The following is a 26164-nucleotide window of genomic DNA, read 5'->3' as shown; positions in this document are numbered from 1 at the left end:
TGACATGGAAGAACGAACCTCCAGGTGCCACCCGTTTTAGCCTTCTGCACCAAAGCCGCAAACCTTGGGCATGTTTACATGGAGGCATGTCACACAAAAGGCTGGGGGGTCCGCCGATCCTCCAATCAGCAAGGCTCTCGCTGAATTCGGGCCCAGACCAGGAGTCTCTCGCAGTCCCTCCCCTTGAAGCCCCTCAAGCCCCTCCCCCCAACACGCTTGACAGCCACAGCCTCGCTGGGAGCTTTTTTGGAAGGCTCGAACCAGCCGACCAGCCTTACTATCGGCCCTCCGCCTTCGCCTTCGTCTAGCCCTCTCCCCCCCAAAGCGGCCCCCCCCTCCTCCGCCTGAACTTCGCTCCCTCATATCGGCCCATGGATATCTGAACACTGCCGTGTGATTTTCGCGAACCCATTGTGCTCTCCTTCTATACGTTCGACCGACTCAACTGCCGTGACACCCGCAGTTGCTGCACATATAGTAGATGGAACAACCATCGCAGCCCTCCAAGAAGCGGCGTCTTATGCCCAAAGAGCCGCCCTCAGCACACAGCTCGAACCACCACAACCACAATGCGAACCTTCAACCAGCCTCGTTCCCCACAGAAGCGGTCAGCCCGTCACGAAATCCTAGAGCGACTCTACCGCATGTGTAGCTAATTTGTATTTTCAAGCAGACCCAACAACCGCTCGCCGCCCCCGAGCCGCCTCTCGCCGAACGCCATGACTTCGAGTCCTTTGCTAGGCACCTCCAAGATGCCGCCATGTTGATCCAGCGCCAAACCGAGCGATTGCCATATGCACATGTGTCTGTACTTCTACTAAGATGGGAGGAAGATACCACTGTCGAAGCGGACCTCGGGGCCCTCGAGACCATACTTCGCGACCGCTACAACTATGCCACTGAATGTTGGAACATTCCCACCGTCGCCAATCCCAGCATCAAGCTCGGCGTGCAGATGGCCTCCTTCCTGGAGCACGGAGCCCCCGATCATCTTCTCATAATTTACTATGCCGGTCATGGCTATCTCGGAGCGGACAATCAGCTTTATTGGGCCTGGTGAGTCGGCATGCCGCTATTGGACCGCCGTCTTCGTGTGTCTGACCGCTTTTCCGTCCAGCAACACTCGTGACGATGCCGCAAAACTAAAATGGGACGGCGTGCGCTGTCTCTTCGAAGATGCCCAATCAGATATTCTACTGCTCCTGGACTCTTGCTCAGCGCGAGACGTGCCCCTGTCAGGGAGCCACGGCATCAAGCAAGCCATTGCCGCATACACGCCTGATCAGAATCCTCGCGATTCCCCCGGCCGGTCGTTCACCTACCTGCTGATTGAAGCTCTTCACAAATTGAGTGCCGGCAGGATATTCAGTGTGAAAAAGCTACATGACGAGGTCATGTCGCTGAAGCAGCAAGAACTTGCGTCTGCTCTCAAACTGGCCAACGGGAATGTGACGAGCCCACGTCCAGCCATCGTCGCCCCCGTACTGTTTACCCTAACCCCCGGAAAGGACCAAAGCTTGAGCCTAGCTCCCTTGCCGGCCCGGACAAGCCGGCTGCTATCGCCACGCGCAGATGTCGATGGAGAGACAACACCGTCCAGACTTTCACGAGAGGACCAGCTCATTGACCCGGAATCAGTTTCAGACTTGCGGTTTGACGAAGCAAGAGTCCTTGTCTGCACGACATTTGTTGGGGACGCCAGTCCAGACATGTCATCATTCAATGGCTGGTTGCGCAACACGCCGCCCTTGGGGGCCAAGATCACAGTCGAAGGCATGTTTTTGGGCCCGCCGACTATGCTATTGATCTCTATGCCGCACTCTATCTGGAACGTTGTGCAGCACGATAAAGTCTGCTGCTTTCTGGGCTACATCAGCTCTCACAACATGATACATCTTTACCAAAAACTTGTCGGATCCACAGGTCATGCTCAAGCTTCAATTAGAGATGTTCAGGATGGCCGGACCCTTCTGGAAGCAAGAGGGCTTGCAGCGACAGCTTCGGGACGGCACAAACGGTCTGTTGACAGTAAGGACGGGCCGTTCCAGGATATTGTAAGCCGGTTGGACGCGCCGACTGCCGCCATGTCTGCAGCTCCCCCTTCAGGCCCGACGGGGCCAATTGATGGGAAACATGAGGTGGAGGACTCTGCTGAGATGCAGGAGGCAGCAGAGCAGCTCAAAGCCCTCAGCCATGTGCGGCACCTCAGTGATGAGGCTGGTCCTTTGGTAGAACGGCAACGCACCACGCTTCCGGACGGCGCAATGCACCCGAGCCCTGGGGACACGGGCTCATCGCATGATGCTAACGAGTCTGGTGCCGACGAATCTCTTCACATTGCTGAACTCAGCACGCCGAATTCTCGACCGAAGCCTCGGCGGTCTCTCCAGAAGTCGACGCCTAGACAGGAGACTCGATGCACGCTCTGCAGTCACGAGCCGTTTAAGGATTCTTCGTCATTACGAAAACACATTGCTGCGGCTCATACGCGACCGTTCCCGTGTGCCTTCTTCTTCGCCGGCTGCGCAAGTACCTTTGGTTCGAAAAATGAGTGGAAGCGCCACATTGCATCTCAACATCTTTGTCTACAGTACTATCGGTGCTCTTCGTGTCCACATAGCACAGCAGAAGGGAAGGGCAATGAGTTCAATCGAAAGGATCTTTTTACGCAGCACCTCCGACGTATGCATGCGCCCTTCGCGATCAAGAAGGCTATCGCGAAGGGCGATGGCAAGTTACAAGCCGAATGGGATGGCCACGTCAAGGAGATGCAGCAATCCTGCCTCGTAACGCGCAGGCTGCCTCCTCAGCGTTCCGCCTGTCCGAAACCAGACTGCAAGAGTGTTTTTGAGGGGCCTGGGTCGTGGGACGAGTGGACAGAGCATGTCGGCAGGCATATGGAAAAAGGTGAAGGCCAGCGGCTAGGTGTAGACCGCCTGCTTGCTAAGTGGGCGCTGGAAGAGAACATCATTGAGCGCCAGGAGGATGGAGAGTACCGTCTGTTGCCCGTCAACGGCACGCTCGACGGCAATCCGAGAGAAACAGGACGGGATGCGATGTCAACACAGATGCCCGATACGAAATCAGAGGATGTCGAAACGACAAAGGCTGTCGCGGAGCACACCGAGGACAAGATGGAGGTGGACAACTGAGACTGGGCAGCACTTTGCTCCTCGTGCTTCGTCTGGCGCCCAGCGGCGTGCACTACGACTTGTGAGAACTGACTGAACGACTGATATGAGACATGATTACCGACTTACATTTCTTGATGCGATTTGCTTTATGTATTTGGGCAGCAACATCAAGGCGACTTTTGTGGGCGGAAATAGGAGTTTGCTGCTTTTTGGGGCAGGACTGGTAGTTTAACGAGAAACCAAAATGGCCGCCGATATGGCAGCTTCAGGGGAGACGAGGCGATACGTTACGTAGCAATCAATGTGTGCGGTGAATGTATTGCGGTTCATATCGTATATCTTTTACGGGAAGCACATTGAACAACCAAGTAATTGACCTGGCTTGTTGCCATCCGTATCATGACATGCGGCTTCCATGTGGCGGCGCATTATGTAAGATGCTTCCCCAAGATGCCCGCCCGCCACAGCATTATGAAGATACCCGAGCGTAAGCTACGTAGAGAGTTGACACTTGCAGCCTGCCATGATGGTCTCACCGCTCGACACACTCGCTCATGTTCTTCGACTCGAAATACAAACTCCTTCTTACCGCTGGTCACCACTTGTCTGAGTGTTGACGTGTCGCCGCTCTGCGACAATCCATACCTGATTGCTGTCTGGCACTCCATACGATGCCGCCGCCAGATCCGAAGGTCCAAGACCCAAGCGGTCTTCAACGCCATTGTCTCATCACCATTGGCGCAACGGCCCGATTCACGCAGCTTCTCAAAGAGACAATCGACACGCCCTTCCTAGACGTGCTTTGTGCGCAAGGGTTCACGCACCTCACCATACAATGCGGCAAGGATATCGACTGGTTCCGCGATGAAGTACAAGCTCTTGCCACCCGATCAACGCTTCACATGTCGACGTTTGATTTTGTGGACGATCTCATTCGCAAGATGACTCTGTGTCGTGCCGAGACGAACAAGCGCCGCGATGGCCTTGTCATATCCACGCTGGTAGGCTGAAACTTGTGTTGTCCCGATGCCTCAACAAGCTAACTTGCTCATGAAGGCACTGGCACTATTCTTGATGGTCTCCGCATCAACGCCCCGCTCATTGTGGTGCCGAACCCGACGCTCAAGGACAACCACCAGGAGGAGCTGGCCGAAGAGATACAGAGGCAAGGCTACGCCATCTGGGGCCGCCTCGGCCAGCTTGACTACGCCCTCGAGCAGTCGGCGCTGCTCTGCGCCAAGAACGCCAGCACGTTCCGCTCGCACCCACTGCCCGAGGGCGCGGCAGGCAAGGGCCTCAACATCTGGAGCGTCAGCAGTGCCATGATGAGCAGGTATCGTGAGCTCGACGATGCCCCTTCGCAGCGGCAGGCAGAGGAAGGGCCCACTGGATCGTCCGCAGAACAAGGGCGTGAGGAAGCTGTCCATCTGAGCATGGACTAGGAAGCTGCGCAGATGACACCACGCGATCAGGGCAAGTCGGCCAACGTGACATGATGAACGAATGGTTAGCGGGTCCCATGTTCCGTATTCAAGTATGTGCAGTCTATCTGATCCTCGCAGGAGTCACGGAAAGGCAAATGGAATTCGGAGGTCATAAGATTGTCATTTCTCATTGATGAAGTAAGATCGATGTAGCTAGCTTCACTAAGATACCCAGCTGGCTCACGGCAGAGAGGCGATTCCCCAGATCTTGACAGCCGCATCAGCGCCGATGCTGGCCACCTTGTCACCGCCGACCCACGCCACGCCCGTGACGCCCTCGAGGTGCGCACCTTCAGCCTTGACTTTACGTCCGGGGCTCGCCAGACTGTAGATCACCACGTCTGCGCCGCGAGATCCCGACACAACGTGCGTTGTGGCGTCGTTCCAGGAGATACAGGTAATCTTGTTCCTGTTGTGCGCTGCCCAGCGATCAGTGCACTTGGCGGCAATTTCCCACGAGCTGGTGTCATATGGGTCGATGTTGCCGTTGTCGTTGCCGGCAGCAAGGTATCTACCGTCCCTAGAAAAGGATAGGTAAGAGATGGGATGCGTGGACCGGTCGAGCGACTTGCTTTCGGCGAGCTTGCCAGATGAGTCCGCCTTGTAAATCTTGACCGAGTTACCAGCGCCCACGGCGATGGTAGAGCCGAAGGCGGCAATAGCGCTGGGACTGTATCCATAGCGATTCTCAGTAACCAGCTTATTGCCCTCAAACACGTCAACGCCGTCCACAGTCGCGACAAACACGCGCCCGCCTGAGACGGCCACACCTCGTGGCTGCGAGGAAAGTGACACGCCGTCACCTTCGTGAACGCCCGTAGACTCGTCAATGGTGCGAAGCTTGTCGTCCCAGCCCACGCTATACGCCCGACCTTCGGCGGCCGCAAGCTGGCTGATCTGGTTCGTGTGCGCTGAGCCCTCGACTGTGGTGCCAACTCCGCTGCCAACATCCCATTTGCAAATGCGACCTTCGAAGCTGCCGGTCCAGAGCGTCTGGCCGCTACCATCAGACGCGGCGCTCAGGGCCGTGACGCTCTTGTTGTGACCCTGGACCACCTTGGAAGGCTTGGTGCTGGTGGGGTACAGGTAGAGCAGATCACCATTGCGGTTGATGCTGATGATGAGGCCATCAGTCCTGCCGTGGGGATAGACAACACCAAACTGTTGGCTGCCGAGGTCCCACGTGTGCTTCGCGCTGCCAGCCTCCAAGCCCCAGAGCTTGACGGTACCGTCCGCACTAGCCGTGACGAAGGTCTGGCTGTCCTTGGCCCAGGATACAGCCAGAATACTGCCCTTGTGCTCACCATCCGAAATCTGAACCTTGGGCTCGCCGGTCTTGCCATCATAGAGCTGGATGCGCCTGTCGGCTCCGACCGTGACTAGATGGTTGCCGTCAGGTGAGAATGCAGTGCCAAAGACAAAGTTTGTATGAAGGTCAGCGTGCTTCGAGTTGAATTTGAAGGGGGCGCCATGGAAGAAGCACATTGTGCCGTCGTCAGACACGGTAGCGGCGCGGAGTGGGCGCTGCTGGCGCAGAGCAACAGCGTTGATGGACTTAGAGTGGCCGCTGATCTCGCCCACGGAGTTGCCGCTGTCAGCAGTAATGCAGGCGCCGAAACGCTCGCTGCCCTTGCCTACAGCGATGATGCGTTGCGAGTCACCGTCCCACGCAATGTCCTTGATGGGCCCAGAGATGATATGATATTCGCCTTTGGTGTTGACAGCCTCAATAGCATCCCAGACTTTCACGGCGCCAGTTCGATCACCGCTAGCAATGTAGAATCCGCTAGGTGAGAATCGAGCAATGGTGGTCGTGGCGTTCTTGTGCCCGTTGTACTGTTTGCAGAGGGACGGCTCGTCGATAGATCGCACGAAGATGGATTTCCCGGACTGGAGATGGACACGCGATTAGCTTGATGTGACAATATCCCAATCACATGCGCAGGGTATCTTCCTACAGCGTATGCTATCCGCTCGCCTTTGCTGTCAACGGAGAGCTGGGTTGGTTGCAGGCCCTCGTCAGACCCAAGGGGGTTGATCGCTGGCGTAGGAGCCAGGATCTTCTCCAGCGTAAGAGACATGGCGAGCCGTGAGAATAGGAATGGGCAGATTGGTAACGATGAGAGAGTTCAAGGCTCTATGTACTTCGCAGGCACAACTCTCTGGCTGGAAGTGTTTGTATGCTCGTTGAACAGGAGGACGCAGATCGGTTAGGAGGCAGTAGGCAACACAGCTCCTAGGCGACGATCAAGGCAAGGGTTGGCGGGGCAGTTTAGTGGAAACGGCCAAGTCAGTCAACCCCTGACACGGGAGGCGCGGTGCCTGGACAAGCAGGTGCGGGGCAGACGAGACCATCGGTGCCAGACGCAAGAAAATGACGTATCTAGCTAGATTCCCAGGGGTGCCTAAGGACCCCCGAGAGGACAAGTTATTCCTGAATAGGTATGATACTTTCATAAATTCGCAACAGTCCGTACGATATTGAGGCTTTGGATTCCGAGGAGCTGGCGAATGATGCATCGGCTGCCCACAGCTCCAAATTGAGAACCTGTGCAGCTTGGAACGGGCCCCATTCACGGAGTGCTTGTGGTTACATGTCAAATCCCCTCTTATCATTCCCCCAACGTTCCATAAGGTATCAGCCGACTGATCGACTCGTCTTCAGAACAAGATAGCTTCGGTACGGCCGATTCTCACCTTTCCCGGGTAGCTCAATTGGTTAGAGCTTTGGACTTTTAGGCATCAGCATAGCAATCCAAGGGCTGTGGGTTCGAGTCCCACCTCGGGAGTGTCCTTTTTGGTGGAGTTTGAATATTTTTGTCACCAAACTCATCCCATCACCACCTGGTTGCACTGGCATTCTTAGATTATTTCCATGCTTTTTTCTTTCTCACAGCGCTGGTGACCAGGTTCGGACAAAAGACAGGAGCCAGAGTCTCTTTGTGTAATCAGTGCCTAAACCTTCTATACGAAGGTCTGAAACATACCGTTGGCGACAGAAATAATACAAGACAAATCGCACTCTCTCTCCCGACTCGTTGAGCCGGACAATATCCCGTCAATCCGTTTCATACCTGACCAAACGCCATGTCTACCATGTCACGAGCCCTGACTGCCGGGCTACCAGACCAACTCGCTGCCAGTCATACCTTGCCCCCAAGAACAAACTTCAGTAACTCTTACTTCTTTTTTCCCTTGGCTTTGGACTTGGAAGGCCCGTTTGTCTTGGTGGATGCGACGCTTGACGCCCTTGAAGGAGCTGCAGAAGTACTCTTGCTGCCTGCTTCTGACTTGATGTTGTCGAGCGCTTTGTTCTGTGCTCTGGGTGAGCTACTTGCGATTTCACAGAAATCAACAGGGGGGCTTACCTTGACTCCGTTCTTCGACTTCTTCTTGGATGGTGCCATACCCAACACACTATCCTCGTCGTTTTCGTCGTCATCAGCATCCCGCTTGACCTTGCCGTTCGCCCCATTAGCGCTCTTGGTTGGGCTGAACGTCCTCAAACTCCTTGACGATTGTGGTAAGCAGTGTCGTACACCGCCGACTGAGCTCAACAGGCGTACGGCTGAGGAAGAACCAGTCGAATCGGAAGAGAGGGGATTCTGCGATCTCCTGCTGCATCGTCTCATAGAGGCCTGGCGTGTCGACGCCGTGACGATCAAGGAGCACCAGGAGAAACCGGTCTTCTTCCTCAGTATACACTTTTTTGTTGGTGGTAGAGACCGAGTAGTTAATCTTGAGTTGCGTGAAGGGGACGCGGTACTGCTGCATCTTTCTTCGCAACAGCTTGCGCTGGTGCTCAATCTTGCGCATGCGCTCCTCTCCGTCCTCAATCGTTTTGAGATACTTTGTGTAGTCTGCAATCTCGCTGTATCGCTGCCAGAAAACCTTGGCGTATTGCTTGACTTCAGAAGCCTCCTTGTGGTCAATGTCGCCGGCGATGCTCTCGTAGTCTGTCCTGCCGTATCGACCCGAAGCGTTGACAAACTGTTGGAAGTCTCGTCGATTCCAATCGCCAAAGCCTTGCTGTGACAATTCTGCCTTCTCCTCCTGTTCCTCTTCAGTCAGGGGCGTGGCGTTGTCTATCTCTTCTTGATCAAGAGCACGTTCGGCCTCGCGATCTGATACATTGTCGCCTTCGCCCTCAGCCAGCGGAACCTTGTAGCCAATCTCTTTCCGGTAGTACGCCGTCTCACGATCTTGCAGATCTCGGAGTCTTGGTGGGAAGAATTGCCAATCGTGAGCAACGACTTGCTTAGGGGCCCTGGGGGCCTTAGGCTTGTTGTCCTTCTCCTTTGGCGGGTACATCGTCTGCCTGAAGTAGGCATCCATGGAGTAGGATTGTTCTTTGCGCTCTCGCTTGGTCGGATTGATCCACGTCATGCCAATGTCTTTTTTCTGACTCTTGAAATCCTCGCCGTTCCAGTTGTAAGCAGATTCAGATGTGAAGTTCTGCAAATCGTCGATTCCGAGCTTCTCGTATTTGGCATTGAGCTCCTTTGTACGACTTTCACCGAATGCCAAAATCTTGTCGATGTCATCGTCACCAACGCTGTCGCCCTCTGCCGCTGCATCGGTCGCGCCCTTGCTGTTGAATACCTTCTCGGCGCCATGTTGAATCATGGAAAGCAGCTCGTCCTTGTTGGCCGCAGCCTTGGCCGCAGCCTGTGCTCGACCCTGCTGGATGACGAGTTGGTCCAAACGAAGCTTCTGAGCTGCCCTCTCCAAAACCTTCTCCTCGATAGCGTTATCGGTGACAAATCGATAGACTACGACCTGCTTTGTCTGGCCGATACGGTGAGCGCGATCCATAGCCTGCAGATCGGCCTGCGGATTCCAGTCACTATCAAAGAGAATGACAATGTCAGCAGTCGTGAGGTTAATACCGAGACCACCCGCTCTTGTTGTCAACAAGAACACGAACTTCTCGGATCCAGGCTTGTTGTACTCGTCGATGGCAGCAATTCTGTCTTCGTGGGCTGTGCCACCGTCGATTCGGCAGTACTTGTACTCCCTGAACACACAATAGTCCTCGAGAATGTCCAGCAAACGGCTCATCTGCGAGAAGATCAAGACTCGGCTACCCTGCTGTCGGAACTTGACAAGCAGCTTATCGAGGACTTTCATCTTCGCGGCATTATAAATCAGATGCTCGTCAGTCGTATACGGAGGACCGGGCTCAGCACCTTCGAACAAATAAGGATGGTTACAGCACTTTCGCAGCTGCATGACAATGTTGAGCAATCGGGTCTTGGACTCGCGTTTACCGCCAGCCCCATTGACTGCGTCGATATCCTTTTCAAGAATCTTCTTGTACCACTTGACCTGCATCTCAGACATGCCGAGGTATACATTGACTTCCTTCTTCGGCAGCAGGCTCTTCTCGACATCAGCCTTGACACGGCGCAAGAGGAAAGGTCTCAACACGCGGTGTAGTTGCTGAACAACTGTGTCCTGGTCTCGATCCTGGCCTGAGAACCACTGGTCGAAGGCTTCCGAGTCACCGAACACGTCCGGTAGCAGAAAGTTGAGGAGAGCCCACAGCTCGTGCAAATTGTTCTGAAGGGGTGTACCGGTAATCAGGAGACGGTTTCTCGAGTTGAAAAGACGAATGACCTGAGCCAGCGACGACTCTTCGTTCTTGATTCGATGCGCTTCGTCAATGATGATGTACTCCCATGCGAACTTCTTGAGGTGGGCCTTCTCGCGGAGGATCATCTCGTAACTGGTGACGCAGACGTCAAACTTTTCCTCTACCAAGCGCTCATTGATCAATTGCTGACGCTCCTCCTTGGCGCCTTGTAGGACCAAGACATTGACCTCGGGTGTCCATTTCGCGAACTCTCTCTTCCAGTTATCGAGGGTGGACTTGGGGACAATGACGAGATGGGGTCCAGTAATGCCCATGATGTGGCGAAGATAACCGAGGAAGGATATCGTCTGCAATGTCTTGCCAAGACCCATTTCATCGGCAAGAATGCCAGAGATACCGTTCTCGTGCAGTGAAATCAGCCAATTAAGACCGGCAACCTGGTAGTCTCTCATTTCACCCTGAATGAAAGAGGGCGATTCTCGAAAGACAACCTCAGCTGATCCGCCATGTTTCTCGTCGCGGAGAAGTTCGGCATCCTCTTCTGCCTCAGTTCGACGGCGTCTTTCATTGGTGGCACCACCCTGACGAGCGCCAGCCTTCTTGCTCTTTGTAGCTTCAGCGTTCTGACGATCAATCTCGATCATGATGTCCCGAATCTTAGGGTCGGGATTGGTTTCGATGAAGTGGCGGAACAAGTCAGTTAGGCCGAGCAGGTAACGAAATCTCCGGAGAGTGTCTTCTTCCTGTTTGAACATCCATGCATCAGCATCATCTCCATCAAACGCAATCAGGGCAAAAGGCAAGATTTACCTTTGATTCTCCAAGGCGGTCGTGTTTCCTGCCAAAAATACTGCGGCGGAGCTGATTCGCCTCGGATCGTTTCTTGCGTCCATCGGGAGCCGCATCTCCAACCACGCTACTCGCTGTCGTGTTGGGATTGGTATCTGAGTCGGTGTAGTCGGGAGTTTCGTCAACCTCCTGCACAATTCTTGGTTAGCTCGTGTGCGCGCAACACTTCTCGGTACGAAGACATAGCCATGATTGGTATTGGGAGCGGAAAGGGGAGAAAATAATTGAACGAACCATGCGGTCTTCGCGACGAGCGTCTGGAGCATCCGACATAGATGTATCTGTGTCCACAGCACTGGGGCGTGGTCTTGAGGGAGGCATCGCAACAATCGAGTTTTCGCTTTACGCGACTGCGACGCGTTCGAATAGTGTTGGCAGGCAATAGAGGGGGGGTCGGGTAACGACAATCCGACGCCGTGCAACCAGAGTAATACTTCGTGTCGTGAATGTGCCTAGCGAAGAATTCGTTGAACAAAAGGCGACAGTAGTTGGCTGAGATATGAGGTCCCCGTCGTGTTGAGGGAGGAGGGAAGGTGGAATCGCAATTCACGGCCCTTAGAGCTGTGAGCTGCAGGGTCGATACGGTACTAGGATTATTTCGGGGCCATCGGCATTCCCGCCACTGGTTCAATCAGTGGTCTGAGCGCTCCCACGGTCGGCCTCTGAGGGCTTGCCAGGCAGCGTGGTCCGGGACTCGGAGGTCGGATTAACTCTCCAAGCGACAGCCTGATGGCGTCAGTCACGCGGGCGGGACCGTCTAGCGGCTACCGCCGTGGCGGCGGCCATGCACCACTGGTCCCTCCTCTTTCATGTGCCCTGAGCGCCCGTAGGTAATGCAGTCAACGCCGAGTCATCAACATCAATCAAACACCACCTCGACTGCACTTTCCGACCACGCCACACACGAAATCGCTTGGTACGTCGGTCAAACTTGAACGCTTCTTTCAATATTGTCCCACCTTTTGCGTTCATACTATTCACTGTTGCCCGCTATCCTCCTCAGGCTGTGCATCTGCGCCCCTCACATAGCAACCTTGCCTACCCACTTTAGGCACAACAGCGATAGGCTGTACCCCACTGCACCCACTTGCTGAAATCAAGCCCTTCGGGTGTTCCAGACCTGTCAACCCACCGCATTTTGCGAAAGAGCAACGACGTAGGTCGACAGAAAAGCTTTGGTCTCTCTCTTTGCGAGACATCACCGACGGACCGCCTCAAGCCTTGGAGTGGCTCATCGAGACCACGCAACATGGACTCCATGCGGAGTCTAAATACATCCCTGCCCGGGTCATCGGGCCAGAAGCAGACAACACAAAATGACTCTCCTGAGCAACTCCTCGATGCTTTCAAGGCTGCCGCCCTCTCTGTCACAAAGCTTTACAAGACCTCTGCAGCTAGCCAGGCCAAAGCACGTCTCGACGGATACCAGGATTGTTTGGACGACCTTCTCGCCTTCCTCGACAAAGGAAATCTGGGTGTGGGCGACGGCGAGGGTTGGAGGGTTCGCAAATGGGCCACCGAAAGACTCGACGGTCGGGACTCTCCATCGCAGACAGTCGAAAGCGAGGACGAAGATCAAAAGCCAGAGAGAACCTCTTCGCCGGAACTGACACGAACGGTCAGCGGAAACCCTCAATCAACAATGCGCGAGGACAGTCAAACTCAAACAGAGTCGACACCACCCACCGCTTCCCCGGCTCTAGTCGACAACGCGCAAGTCACTGTTCCAAGCCAGGATAGCTTCACTTTCCAGTCATCACACCCTTACCCGCAAGATGCGTATCTCAACATCGCAAACCTCGACCTATCCGATTCTCGCGGTCACGACTCGCTTCCGTCGCATGTTACCTCCACCACCACCAACACTCCCACCAGTCGTGCCTCTCGATTACGACACAATGGTGTTGGAGCGAGACTAGGGGCCAGGCAAGCCAACCAAACTTGGGCGCGGGGCTGGATCAAAGAGAAAGATCAATCTTGGCGAGATATTCGATCTGGGCAGCCTCGGCCACGACAAGAACATGTTCGGCGGCGGAAGCAAGCGAAGTCGGCACTCCTGATGAGTGCAAGATCTTAAGTACAGTTTATGAGCTCACGCAAAGTACGCGTGCACGAGCACGCGGAACTCTTGTCACAGCGATCGGGGTTTCCGGAAGGGTAGCGTACGCAATTCAAGAGGCGTCAAAGCATAGCATGGGGATCAACACGGTAAGCATGAAAGGCGGCAGGCGTTGGGACGATCCATGATGTGCATTTGTGGTGTTGGGGTTTTTGATCTTCTGGTAGCGATAGGTATGCTGTTGGCGTCGCAGCTTGGGGGGGCCTTCTGGCAAAAGTTTGTCATGAACGACGCCAGGAGTGTCTTTCTTTTCTTTGTATCTCTTACCAATGATGAGCTCCAAATGCTCCAGCGTCGTGTCTCGCTCGCCACTTTGTCCCTTGTGCAACAGCAATGGTGATGCATCGTTAATTGCTGTGTGAACTGAAGCCGGCCCGCCGAACCCTTGTGTTGACTGGCACGTGAACACGATACTTGCCGGCTAATATAAAGGGTCCGCATAGCTGCGGGAGCTTTAGGCAGCTGTCCTTCAGGCATCGACCGCTATTCCCTTGCGACCGACATGTACTCATACCGTAGCGGTGCGCATGTGACCGAAGAACGAACATGGGAGCGCAACTTTCAGTCCAGATGGGAGTAATGAGGAACGGCAAATGTTGAGCCGACAACTCGAAAAAGGCTTGATTTGCGATTTAGGTCGCTTCAGAATGCACAGTCAACAACAGCCCCTGCACTCATGGAGAGAGACCACTTTGAGTTGTATTTAGCTGCTGGGCAGTGGCTTCTTGGGACTTGTGAGTCATCTCCATCCCAACAATGGTCTTGTTGCGTCAACGCCAGCTCACCTGATCCTCAGGCTTGCTGACGTGAACCAAGTCGGCACCGGCATCCCATACTCTCAGGTTGACTGGGGCCGGAGCCGACCCGCTCGCAATACGCTGCTCATCTGAAAGCAGGGTCAAAGCAAGCTGGTGCAAGTGGAGGAACATATATTCCACGGTCGCTTCCAGATGCCGTCAATACATCACCTGCTGGACAACCCTCTCCCGAGTTGAACATCTCTCATTCGGCCGGCTTTTTGTGGTGAATGCCCTAAATTACAAACCCATTGAATCTAACCGGCCATCCCACATCTCGAGATTCCCAGAACGCCGAACTATGCCAAGTCCCGAAGAGGGAATGGAAGACAGACAAACTTCCCCCTTTTCAAAGTCTCTGCCTCTCCACCTCGTACATGAAGTCAAAGTAGCCCTTGTCGAACTGGTGGACGCGGACATAGCCGTCCTCACCACCACTTGCGTAGCCCTTACCCGTAGGGTCCGCCGCAACTGTGTTCTGATTGGAAAGTCAGCACATGCCCATGCCAGCGGTGTCAAGGTGAGACAGGTGCGGGGATTGGGGGCTTACCAGGGGGCCGAAGTGGCCACGGACACGGCCAACCTCTTCCTCAAAGATCTTGTGGTAGAAGCGAGCCTCAAACTTTCCTTGCCTTGCGGAGGTGGTGGTGACATCCATGGCGGCCTGACCACCACCGAGGATGACGAAGTCCTTCCTGGGTGTGATGGCGGCACTGTTGAGGGGGGTATCGGCGGGGTAAGTCTTCAGAACCTCGAGGTCCTTAGTCGTGATGAGCTGGCGAAAGAGTTAGTTGGGCCGTACATGTAGATCAGATGCGGAAGCATCATGTGCGAACCTTAGCAGTCTTGTCCTTGCTGGCAGTGATGAAGTAGGTACGGTCAGGCGACCATTGCAGGTCCGTCACGGGTGTGTTGAGCTCGTGAACGGGGGCGTTGTAGAGGAGATCGCCCGTCTTGGCATCGAACTGCGATACGGAGCCATCCTCATGGCCAGCAATGATGTACTTGGTCAGGAAGCTCCAGCCTGCGACGGTAGCCTTGCTCTCGTCGCAGACGATGGTCAGGACCTTCTCGTCGCTCTGCTCGGCCTCCACATCAGGGTTGATGTCGACGACGACAATGTTGCTGAGGTAGCCCATGCGCTTCTCGGTGACACCAAGCAGCTTGGTGCCGTCTTCGTTGAATTCGACGCGCTTGACAGCAGTGGGGAACTCCCAGGTCTTGAGGCACTTGCCAGACTTGACGTCCCAAAGGCGCATGGTGTTGTCGGCAGAACCGGAGGCGATCATGGTGCTGGTAGGGTCGACATCGACGGTCCAGATGGCGCCGACGTGGCCGTGGTAGGTGCCGAGACGCTCACCATTGTGTGCGTACCAAGCACAGATCTGCTGATCCTTGGCGACAGAGAAGATGAGGTCGCCGTCGAGATTGTACCTAATCGGGCGAGTTAGCCGACTGCCCCTCCTTATGACCACTGCCATGCTCGCGCTCGGATTGGTGATATGACATGGTGTCTTTGGGGTGTCGCGTACTTGATCTGCGTGAGGGCACGCTCGTGGCCGGCGAGAAGAATGGGCCTCATATTGACGGAATTAAGCTGGGATTCGATGGCTTGGGTGTCTCGTTTGCAATATCGGGTTCAAGGGTGGCCAAGTCGCGGGAAGGGATCGCTATTTGAAGTCGCTCGTTGCTGGTTGCTGCTGAATTTTTGGCCTCCGCACAGCAGCGTCTTTCACGTCTGGTTGTGGGTTTGGGTTTCTAGTGGGGCCAAAGGAATCCCCCTCCCCGCGATTGTCGATTCTGCCGTGCCTCATGCTGACCGCCTGGCTACATTGGGTGATGACTCGACGGCTGAGTCAGCGGCTTTTCGCATGTCTCTTCTCGTGGTTGCTGGCATCCGTCCTGACGCGGCAAACCAAGCGTGATGCGAGACCAAGAGAGTTCGACTGACAGCTGTGACCATATCTACCCTCGCCGCTCTTCAGCACTGACTCGAGATCTTTCACTACGAGTGTCGTTTTATCACACCAGAAGCGGCCGCGATACTGCCACGACCGGCCGACGCCCATAGCCTTGTCCGGCCAACTAGGACCCAGACTAGCTGGCATCGCGCACCGTCTGTCAATAACGTCTCAAAGATGATGACGCCTTAGAAAGCGTGTTCCGATTATTTTTCTACTTTGTTGTCTTACACCCTGTAATCATATTGTATACTTGCTGTCAATCAGATTAAGGGTCCCTTTTCTTCGTGCTGGGTAGAGTGGTCTCACATGCTTGACGACAAGTTACTAGCTACCACCAGCCAATCATTCTTCTCACTTTTTGTTTCTTCACAGACCTGACTTGATAGGATCTGGTCTTCTTCCTCGAGGCTTCTCGGGGCTGGAGTGACTCGTAGTGTGATCCCAAAAGTCAGTCATTGACCGGGAGTCGCACGACAAGTTACCTGGGGCCCTCGATTCAAGGCGGGTTGAGTCACTCTAAAGTGTGTTGTCGAGACGCCTCTGACGCACAAAGTGAGGCCAATGCCATTTGTGACAGACGTAGCGCCCAGGATGCGTCGTGCTCTACCTGTCGGTCACCATCGAGAGTGGTTGGTGACACACACCATTGCAAAGCCCGCAGCAGCAGGCAGGTCACTGGCAAGATTGGGGGGTCCATCCGGTCGTCCATCCATGCACGATTCGTCAACGAATCCCGAGCTTGGCCGACTTCTCACCGATCACAGGCGCGGCTCCGCCTTTACCTTAGGACCCTCAGCGCTCTCCACCCCAGATTCCCGCTCGTCGTCACTCTTGCCCATTGTCAAAACCACAACCTCCCTTTCGCCCGGTGTCTCGCCTCTGCGATTACGACTTGTCTCGAGCGTTTCTTCCCTGTTCAACCACCGTTATCCCTGGCGCCCGCGGCCTTTTACCACAGCTGCACGCACCATGGCTGCCAACAAGATCGATGGCACAGCCATTGCGAAGAAGATCCGCGGGGATCTGGCCGCCGAGGTCCTCGAGCGACAGAAAGCCAACCCCAGATTCCAGCCCTCGCTGAAGATTATCCAAGGCAAGTTCTCGGCGTGAATTCATTGTTCAATGTCTTTGCATATGACGGCGAGGCTAACTGTGTGTTTGCTGTGCAGTTGGTGACCGGTCTGACTCTTGTTCGTCTACCCCTCCCCCGCGCTGGAAATCCCCATTCAAACTTATCACCCCGCAGCCACCTATGTTCGCATGAAACTGAAAGCTGCCGAAGAGGTACACCACCCTTTTGCCGCCTCCATCGTCGCTAAGCTGAGTTGCTGACAATGTCATACTTTGCTAGGCCAACATTCAATGCGAATTACTACACTTCCCCTCTACCATCTCTGAGCCCGAGCTCCTCGATCAGATCTACCGCCTGAACAACAACCCTGAGGTCCATGGCATCCTGGTTCAGCTGCCTGTCCCTGAGCACATTGACGAGTACGCTGTGACTTCGGCCGTCGCTGACGAAAAGGATGTTGACGGCTTTGGCACCACCAACATCGGCGAGTTGGCCAAGAAGGGCGGTCGGCCCCTCTTCGTGCCTTGCACCCCCAAGGGTGTCATGGTCCTGCTCCAGCAGACTGGCGTCGACTTGAAGGGCAAGAATGCCGTGGTCATTGGCCGGAGTGATATTGTCGGAAGCCCCGTCAGCTACCTCCTGCGCCACGCTGACGCGACTGTCACTGTCTGTCACTCTCGGACCGCGAACCTGGAGGAACACGTCAAGGCAGCAGACATTGTTGTTGCCGCCATTGGACAACCTGGTTTTGTCAAGGGCGAATGGCTGAAGAAGGGCGCCGTTGTCATCGATGTCGGCACCAATTACATTCCCGACGACACGAAGAAGTCTGGCCAGAGGCTAGTTGGCGATGTCGACTTCGAGTCTGCTTCGCAGGTTGCGTCGCATATCACTCCTGTGCCAGGTGGCGTCGGGCCCATGACCGTTGCCATGCTCTTAAGAAACGTCGTGGACTCGGCCTCACAATCCCTCGAGAGACAGAGGCAGCGAAAGATTGTACCCTTGCCGCTCCATCTGAAGGAGCCGGTGCCATCGGACATTGACGTCTCCAGGGCCCAGACCCCCAAACAGATCACCCGCCTCGCAAAGGAAGTCGGCATTGCCTCGCACGAGCTTGAGCCTTATGGTGCCTACAAGGCCAAGGTGGACCTCGATCTGCTCAAGAGGTTGGAACACCGTCGCAACGGCAAGTATGTCGTTGTGACTGGTATCACCCCAACCCCTCTTGGCGAGGGCAAATCGACCACCACAATGGGTCTCGCCCAGGCTCTGGGCGCGCACCTTGGCCGTGTCACTTTCGGAAACGTCCGTCAGCCCAGCCAGGGCCCAACGTTCGGGATCAAGGGCGGTGCTGCTGGTGGAGGCTACAGTCAGGTCATTCCGATGGATGAATTCAACCTGCACCTGACAGGTGATATCCATGCCATTACAGCAGCGAACAACCTTCTCGCCGCCGCGATCGAGACTCGTATCTTCCATGAGAACACGCAGAAGGATGGACCTCTGTACCGCCGCCTTGTCCCTGCAAAGAACGGCAAGCGTGTCTTTGCGCCTGTCATGTTCCGTCGCCTGAAGAAGCTTGGTATTGACAAGATCAACCCTGATGATCTTACCGAGGAAGAAGTCAGTCGCTTCGCGCGTCTGGACATCGACCCTGAGACTATCACTTGGCGCCGTGTTCTAGATGTGAATGACCGCCACCTTCGTGGAATCACTGTTGGCACAGCCGCGACGGAGAAGGGTCAGACGCGTGAAACCGGCTTCGATATTTCTGTCGCCAGTGAGTGCATGGCCATCCTTGCCCTCAGCACGAGCCTGAGCGATCTTCGGGAAAGACTTGGCCGCATGGTCGTCGCCAGCTCCAGGAGTGGTGACCCCGTGACTTGCGACGACATTGGTGCTGGCGGCGCATTGACGGCTCTCATGAGGGACGCTATCAAGCCCAACCTGATGCAGACCCTGGAAGGCACCCCAGTCTTTGTTCACGCCGGGCCCTTCGCAAACATCAGCATCGGCAACAGCTCTGTGCTCGCTGACAAGATGGCATTGAAGCTTGTGGGCACAGAAGCAGACGAGGACCCCCGCCGAAAAGGCCGGCTTCGTTGTAACTGAGGCAGGTTTCGATTTCACCATGGGGCGGCGAGCGCTTCTTCAACATCAAGTGCCCCGCCCCCGGACTGGTGCCCCGATGTCGTCGTCGTCGTCGCCACAGTTCGTGCTCTCAAGGGGCACGGGGGGCGGGCCCCCCTATCTCTCCAGGTGCGCCCCTTGAACGCTGTGTACAAGGAGGAGAATGTGGATATTTCTGCGCGCTGGCTGTGTGAAACCTTGCCAAGCACATCCAGACCCTCGAGCGTACGGCATTCCCGTTGTCGTAGCCATCAATAAGTTCTCCACTGATACGGATGCTGAGATTGCTGTCATCCGGGAAGAGTCCATCAAGGCTGGCGCCGAGGATGCCATTCTTGCGAACCACTGGGCCGAGGGCGGCAAGGGTGCCGTCGAGCTGGGCAAGGGTGTTATCGCGGCGAGTGAGAAGCCGAAAGACTTCAAGCTGCTGTACGATCTTGACGGCACGGTGCAGGAACGCATCGAGGCCATCGGAAAAAAAATGTACGGTGCTGCGGCGGTCGAGTTCAGCGAGCTGGCGCAGAAGAAGGTCGACCAGTTCACCAAGCAGGGTTTCGGCAACCTCCCCATTTGCGTGGCCAAAACCCAGTATTCGCTTTCTCACGATCCCGAGCTCAAGGGTGCCCCGACGGGCTTCACAGTGCCCATCCGCGACGTGCGAATGGCCGCCGGCGCCGGCTACCTGTAAGTCATGCTCGAATTTCAACGCGCCCCGCAGATTGTTGTACTGACGACGCTACAGGTATGCGCTTGCTGCCGACATCCAGACCATTCCAGGTCTGCCCACCGCGCCAGGCTACCTGAATGTGGACGTTGACGTGGAGACTGGTGAGATCCAGGGTTTGTTCTAAGGGATGGCTTTCGAATGCATTATGGCGAAGGAGTGGCATTTCTTCAACAAATTGGCGCTGGGGCTTATCCGTTCAACATTGATACCTTCCATCCTTTTAGCACGGGAAGAGTAGAGCAGATGGAGAAACTATTAACAGCAACGCTGACAAGATGACTGACTGACTTACTTTGTTGGGCACTACACTCCTTTATGATGGTGGCATTGAAAAGAGAATCGTCGTGATCCAGTCTGCGCCTTAATAGTCGCGCGCGCGGTACGCCGCGTGATCGACTTGACCGCGCCACTGCCAGGTGCCACACAGCCTGAACGTTCTGTTGCCCTACATGGCCGGCGATGGCCGCAATCGACAAAGTCGTCCGGAGCAAACGCCGGTCCCCAGCAGCCACAGCAAATGCGGCACGTTGATGGGCTCATCCAGCACAACTCGTCGGCCGAGACAAAATTTGGACGTGTCTACATCTACGCTTGTCGTCACATCCATCCGACATGCTTGTCCCGTTCCAACCGTGATGGAAGGAGTTTCTCGGAATGAACCGAGCCGAACGAATGCGGGGGAGGGGTGCGGAGGGCCTCAACTCCAGCGGCAGGCAGGGCACTGCAAATGTTAAGCGAGGCCCCCGTGTTCACTTGGACCGCCGAACCGATCATGGCAGCCCGTTGAGGATGGAGGTGGGGTGGAGGGCTAACTTCGAGGCCACATGTCGGCCTATTCACGGCCGGCATGTTGCTCGGCCCGATGCTCCATTTGTCTGCTTGGAGCTTGCCTCGATCGCATCTGGGCAAAGGGCGAGGGGGGGGGATCGCCATATATTGCAGGTACACTAAGGAGAGCACTCGGTCATAGACCAGAAGGGGTTTTCTCAGGAGAAGTCTAGGCGACTGACGACCGGCATTGGAACTAGCCAGAGATTGCGAAGGAAACCATGTTCTGCCAGTGCGTGGCGGACACGGTGTTCACGTGGACAGATTGTCTCCCCTGGATCTGCCACCTGCTTGCTGTGGTCGATAACTTGCCGTGCCGCGACAGGTTCCTCTTTGCCTAACTTCCCGCGTATGAAACACGGCACCGCGTTTTCACAGAAAAAGCACTGAGGGAGCCACACTGACGGACTACCAGGATGGAAGCCCAACATTGAGATCGACTATGCTATAAACCAAGCGCCAAACTGCCACACAAAGAACACGGCTCTGTCACCATCCAAATTGCTCGCAGTGAAGCTCTACCGCAGGACCCTTTCTCCTGACTGACTTGGCTGTTGTATTGCGCACCTCCGTCATCAGCCCCTCCGGGCCGCAGCCCATAACCAGCACCCGTTGGCTGCTGGGCGTCTGCGCAATGGCATGGTGGATCAAAGCCGAGATGTCAGGCCGCGCGTATGTAATGGGAATTCCGTGGATGTGCAACTCGCTGGTAGACTGCTGGTGTGGTCGAGGTGCGCCGGCAGCAGATGTGTCGCAAGGGGACGTGGGCGATTCCGGCTCCAAGTCGTGCTCCGACTTTTCGGGGTCGGAGATGTGACGTGTCAAGACGCGGCCCGGCCTGTCCTCGGCAAGCCTTTTTCTCGTCATCGACAGGGGTGTCAGGGGAGCTGTCCGAGGACGAAAATGTCGCTGCGCGGTTGCGGAACACGGTTGTGGTGGGTGCAAGGGCATTGTCACTGACAGTCCCTGTCCCGTGCCTTGATGATCTGGTCACGTACAATGAGATGGATGAGTTGAGACTCTGGTGTATCGTGGCAAGGTGGTCAGAGAACCATTCCAGATGCGCTTGTATGGCGTGTCAGTCCTTTCCGTGTCAACAAAAGTTTGTCCAGTTTGACTCACCATTGTCTTTTACCATCCAGATGAACACAACGCTCTGTTGAGAGCCAGCGTTGGCGTGCTTGATCATATTGAGTGCCATGCCGACGGTGAAGCTTGCCCCGCTCCCACCTGCTATCAATACCACCTTGTCATAGGAAGTAGGGTCGGGGAAGGTGCCATAAGAGCCTTCAACAGAGGCCCTGAGACTGGCACCTGGGTTTTGGATGGCGTACTTGTGAAGGTCGCGGGTGAAGCCGTCATAGGAAGCCACGACAAACTCCAGAGGGTCTGCCGCCGCAATTGTGAATGGGTGCATCTCGACTGACCTGATGCGGGGAACCCACAGGAAGCAGTGCTCGCCAGAACTCGCACCAATAGGAGGCTTCCGTAGCACAATACGAGTACCTCCGTGCGGCAGCGGATGTATGGTGGCCTGGTTGTTGAAACTGTAAAGACTGACCCTGAGAATGCGGAGAAGACGGTCGAGCGCCCACATGCCAGCGCCGACGCCTGTGGCGATGAGAATATGCTTGTGCGTCTCGGGCTGGTGAAGACCAATGAAAACCATGGTGACGACAAAGAAGGAGACATGCACGAGGTAGAACAGCTCGTAGTACCACCGTCGAATAGTGCAGCCAACGATTACAAGCGTCAGCATGGTGAAGCTCGCGACTATGCCATAAAATCTCTCTTGGACCGGAGTCGCGCCATGTTCCCTCGCTGGATAAAGCCATGCACAGCTGTCATAGCCATCCACCGGTATAACCTACAATCTGATGAATGACGTTCAGTCTTTCGTAGGACCAGGTTGTCAGATACCCTAGAGGCGTGTTCTTGAGACCGAGAAAGACGGCGAGGCAGATGTTGGCGAGTGCAAGCCTAAAACGTAAGGTCAGGTAGGGCCGTGGTGGGCGGTGGGGTAGGCTTCACATACCATCCTGTCCGCGAGGCAATGTTGGATAGGAGTGCCAAGGCAGGGTGGTTCATCAGAGGCTTAAATGTCAGAACAATATTGAGTCCCACATAGATCAAGGCAAGTCCAGCGTGGCCGACGGAAGGTAAGAATGGAGCTTTGGCGAGGAGCCTTCTTCGGAGGACTCTAGAACAAAAGCATTCGTCAAACATGTTGCCCCCCGTTCCGGCTCAGCAGGAAAGGAGAGATGCGTACCTTGAGGCGAAAAGAAAGGGGCTGGCGAAAATAGAGAACCGAGGCGCAAGACCCGACTTGTAAGCCAATATGCGAGTGAAGTGAAAGCCGATGAATATAGCCATGAGGGACACCAAAGCGGCGGCAAAATAAGTGACAGCAAGTTTTGTTTAGAGCCAAGCGAGCCGCAAACAGTTCAGGTAGTTGAGACGGGCCACTGGCCGCTCCGTGGCCTGCCATGGCGGAGCTGTATGCAAATTTCAGCTTTCTGGTTAAGATGGTTGATGACAGGGGGCTGTAGATAGATCTTTGGCTGCGAAAGGTGAAGGCAGGGGATGAAGAGCGTTGTCCTGGAAAGCGTAGATGACTATGAGCTCGTGGACGGGCCAGGGGCTTTAGTAAAGAAGCAGGGAGCACTCAGTATCCGAAACGAGAGTGTATTTTGAAGGCTCAAAGGTGGGAGGCTAGGTTTATAAACTTGTCTTTGTGACCTCGCATGGCCGACAAGCAAGTCTCGACAAGCATCGGCAAGCCATCGTGTCCACCTAGGTACCTAGGTAGGTACACTCGGTGGGCTGTACAGCATGCGAGAAATGGTAGGGCAGCTGCCGGCTTGGGAAGGTATCTTTGGGCAGGGAAGAGTGACCAGCAGCAGCAGCAGTAGCAGCAGCAGCAAGTTCCATCCGGTCTGTCGAAAATGGCCTCGGCTGCTGCGCGCGACGGGGCCAGCCACACGTGAGGTTGGTTCATGTTTCCCGGAATTCCGACCGACCCAGACAAGAGGATGCGACATGGCCTTGGTCATTTATTTCTCACGGCCAGCAGGCAGGGTGCCTGTGGCTTGTTCTTTTGTGTAAGCCGATTCAGAGAGCAGATCCCGTGCAGCGCAACGCACCAGTTGCAGCTCATTCAGGGTATCACGAAGTCATTCCACTTACACCAGGTCGAGTCAGCATGTTTGATATGTGCCGACGTGATCGAGTTGGGTTATCTCTTGCAATCCTCGTTGCTGTCTTGCCATCGCGCCGCAGCTGATGCTCATGGCGTCTCTCTGCCTCATGGATGTCGATATCGGCCCTCGTCTCCCGACGCGATGTACGTGGTCATGAGTGCTCTTCACACAGTAACACATGCAGCAAGGCATATGTTTTTCCTCAATAATTGCCGTTCTGAACCCAGGAAGGCCAGTTTCCGCTGGAAGAAAAAGCTTTCTTGCTGACAGGAGACTCGACCTTGTCGAAATGCCAAGAAACACTATCTCGCATGGTCGAAACTCGACGGATGACTGCACCAAGGCGAGGAGCAGGCTGTGCGCTACCGATGGGCATATGAAAGGCACGTCGTCATCTGCCAGTAACCGCACGGCGTCCAATCAAGCTTGCGGTCCGCCGCGGGTCAAACCTGGGGTTTGTGGCTCGCTGACTCGCAGTGACGGGTCAAAATCTAGGACGGGAGCGGCAGAGCGATGTTGAGGTCGGGTTGCGTGTCCGCGTGGTGACGGGTACGGAGCAAGGAGATACGATGCGACTCCTCGAACGGGCCGAGTCTCTGCTTGCTCAGCTTGACAAAGCAGCGTGATCGGTTCACGTCACGGCGGCCGATGGCTGGTTGCTTGGTTGGGTGCGCTGACGGGGGTTGCTGAATACTATGGGTAAATTAAAGATAGCCAGCCGTGTTCAGGAAAGCCGGGGAAGCAGTACCGAACATCCATGCGGGTTCAACCTTGGCTCTTCCCCACAAAGCAGCCGCGATAGTGGCAACGAAGGGATGGCAGCGACTGGCGTTGCAATCCAAACGAAGACAAAAAAAAGGTCAACTCACAACCGGCCAGGGTCATCAGTTTGACTGCTCAGGTTCATGACACAGGACTGCCCATGTCGCCATCCATGTCTAGCACGACGAAGAAGGGCCGTCTAGGATCTCAGGGTGCCGTGGACGCAGATCGCGTTGCAAGGGCTGGCCCCTGGTCGGTCGAGATCTGGTATTAGGGCCAGAGGATCCGCAATGATCAAGTGGCTCAACTCGTAGGCCGCATGCCGAGCGCGGGACAACCATCAATCCGCGCTGGCGCGCGAGGGAGGGGGGGGGGGGTCGTAGTGTGGGAGAACGACTCTGAAACGCATAGACTGTTGGTCGTGGGAGGCGTAGGTGACGTGACGCAGAGGACCAATGGGGTTTATCGTGGGAGGAGAAGCCATGGCGACCGACATGTTGAATGTTTGAAGAACTGCTGGGGCCTGCTAGGATCGGGCTTTGAGTTCCCACGTCGAGCCGGGCCACTTGCAGAGAGGCATCTGAATCGGGCTTGAATCTGATCCGTGTTGCAACGCAAGCTTCGCTTCCAGTGCGGTTCGTTGAAGTCTGTGGCTCGGCGTTAGGCGCGGCAGTGCAGCAAAGATTCGGAGCGTCGCCGTTAATTAATATGCATGTGGAGATAGGTGAAGAATTGCACCGCTGGGCGGCTCGATTGACATGCTTGCATGCCCAACTCGGACATGGAAACTGGGTTGGAGACCAGCCGGAGGGAGGGCAAGGGCCAGGCTTGCGTGACGACAAGGTCAACTTCTCACATGGAAGAAGCTCTTCCGCCGAACAATTCTCGGCGGCCTCTCGACGTCCCAGCGGACACCTGAGGACACACAGGATCTGAGACAAGACACATACATGTCTTGGAGCTCACATTGGGCATGACGGGATGTAGTTGTTACCCCGCATCCGTACCTGCATTTTTGTTTCTTCTTGTAGATGTTGCGCGCCTTGTGTGGCTTACATTGACGCCAGTAATCGCATCAGGTTCGGAAGCAATTTCAGACGAGTGTCAGGGTGTGGAGAACTAGACATATTCACGTCACCGATCAGCAGACCACGGGAAACGACAGCAACTACGTGAATCGGCGGAGTGTGTTTGTTTGTTTGTTTCCCCTCTCAAGTCCGGAGCGGCGGCCACGTCTAGGTCATGCCTAGGTACATTAAGGTACCTACCTACGTAAGCTTGGCAAGGTACCTTTGCAGGTTACCTACCTACCTGCCTAGGGAGATATGCTGTGCACGCCTGCCATTTGGGCCAACCACCAAAGCCAAGTGCCATTTCAGCTACCTGCGTGCGTCTTCGCTCTTGCCTCTCCAAAGACGCGACACAACTCTGTCGCTACGACTTCGACGGGATCTTAAAGCCCGATACCAAGCAGCTTCTGGAACACCCCTTGCGGATCGTAC

The 26164-nt window shown here is 55.3% G+C and overlaps 8 protein-coding genes and 1 non-coding gene across 9 annotated transcripts in view; 4 read left to right on the top strand and 5 right to left on the bottom strand.

Annotated features, from left to right (window-relative positions):
- Window positions 1–481: 481 nt before the first annotated feature.
- Window positions 482–3152, top strand: VDBG_04295 (conserved hypothetical protein; the record flags this gene model as incomplete). The annotated part of the gene is made up of 3 exons (XM_003006296.1): window positions 482–607; window positions 674–1056; window positions 1118–3152. The coding sequence occupies 3 exons, from the start codon at window positions 482–484 to the stop codon at window positions 3150–3152; spliced, it is 2544 nt and encodes an 847-aa protein (XP_003006342.1).
- Window positions 3153–4513: 1361 nt separating this feature from the next.
- On the bottom strand, window positions 4514–6699 carry VDBG_04294 (WD repeat-containing protein; the record flags this gene model as incomplete). Its single annotated transcript, XM_003006295.1, has 2 exons — window positions 4514–6508; window positions 6577–6699. The coding sequence occupies 2 exons, from the start codon at window positions 6697–6699 to the stop codon at window positions 4799–4801; spliced, it is 1833 nt and encodes a 610-aa protein (XP_003006341.1).
- Window positions 6700–7318: 619 nt separating this feature from the next.
- On the top strand, window positions 7319–7407 carry VDBG_15088. The gene has a single exon. It is a non-coding gene; the product is annotated as a tRNA-Lys (tRNA).
- Window positions 7408–7504: 97 nt separating this feature from the next.
- On the bottom strand, window positions 7505–8522 carry VDBG_04293 (ISWI chromatin-remodeling complex ATPase ISW2; the record flags this gene model as incomplete). Its single annotated transcript, XM_003006294.1, has 2 exons — window positions 7505–7932; window positions 7987–8522. The coding sequence occupies 2 exons, from the start codon at window positions 8248–8250 to the stop codon at window positions 7798–7800; spliced, it is 399 nt and encodes a 132-aa protein (XP_003006340.1).
- Window positions 8523–12312: 3790 nt separating this feature from the next.
- On the top strand, window positions 12313–13140 carry VDBG_04292 (conserved hypothetical protein; the record flags this gene model as incomplete). Its single annotated transcript, XM_003006293.1, has 1 exon — window positions 12313–13140. One exon carries the CDS (start codon window positions 12313–12315, stop codon window positions 13138–13140), a length of 828 nt encoding a protein of 275 aa, XP_003006339.1.
- Window positions 13141–14154: 1014 nt separating this feature from the next.
- On the bottom strand, window positions 14155–15561 carry VDBG_04291 (eukaryotic translation initiation factor 3 39 kDa subunit; the record flags this gene model as incomplete). The annotated part of the gene is made up of 4 exons (XM_003006292.1): window positions 14155–14457; window positions 14530–14754; window positions 14816–15413; window positions 15512–15561. The coding sequence occupies 4 exons, from the start codon at window positions 15559–15561 to the stop codon at window positions 14329–14331; spliced, it is 1002 nt and encodes a 333-aa protein (XP_003006338.1).
- A 1351-nt stretch (window positions 15562–16912) lies between these two features.
- Window positions 16913–19996, top strand: VDBG_04290 (C-1-tetrahydrofolate synthase; the record flags this gene model as incomplete). The annotated part of the gene is made up of 6 exons (XM_003006291.1): window positions 16913–16978; window positions 17113–17137; window positions 17190–17227; window positions 17295–19119; window positions 19352–19829; window positions 19888–19996. The coding sequence occupies 6 exons, from the start codon at window positions 16913–16915 to the stop codon at window positions 19994–19996; spliced, it is 2541 nt and encodes an 846-aa protein (XP_003006337.1).
- A 1193-nt stretch (window positions 19997–21189) lies between these two features.
- Window positions 21190–23073, bottom strand: VDBG_04289 (metalloreductase; the record flags this gene model as incomplete). The annotated part of the gene is made up of 5 exons (XM_003006290.1): window positions 21190–21686; window positions 21823–22408; window positions 22572–22680; window positions 22736–22900; window positions 22970–23073. The coding sequence occupies 5 exons, from the start codon at window positions 23071–23073 to the stop codon at window positions 21190–21192; spliced, it is 1461 nt and encodes a 486-aa protein (XP_003006336.1).
- A 2115-nt stretch (window positions 23074–25188) lies between these two features.
- The window catches only part of VDBG_04288 (FAD binding domain-containing protein), a gene marked incomplete at both ends in the record, with an annotated part of 2714 nt that continues 1738 nt past the window's right edge, over window positions 25189–26164 (bottom strand). Inside the window, 2 exons of the mRNA XM_003006289.1 lie at window positions 25189–25309; window positions 25719–25781. Of these exons, the coding sequence (XP_003006335.1) occupies window positions 25189–25309; window positions 25719–25781 (184 nt within the window). The remainder of the gene's footprint in view (window positions 25310–25718; window positions 25782–26164) is intronic.

This window comes from Verticillium alfalfae, genomic scaffold (genome assembly GCF_000150825.1).
Source record: "Verticillium alfalfae VaMs.102 supercont1.4 genomic scaffold, whole genome shotgun sequence".
Taxonomy (NCBI): domain Eukaryota; kingdom Fungi; phylum Ascomycota; class Sordariomycetes; order Glomerellales; family Plectosphaerellaceae; genus Verticillium; species Verticillium alfalfae.
Note: the sequence above shows the minus strand (reverse complement) of the source record. Positions and strands in the feature narration are given on the sequence as shown.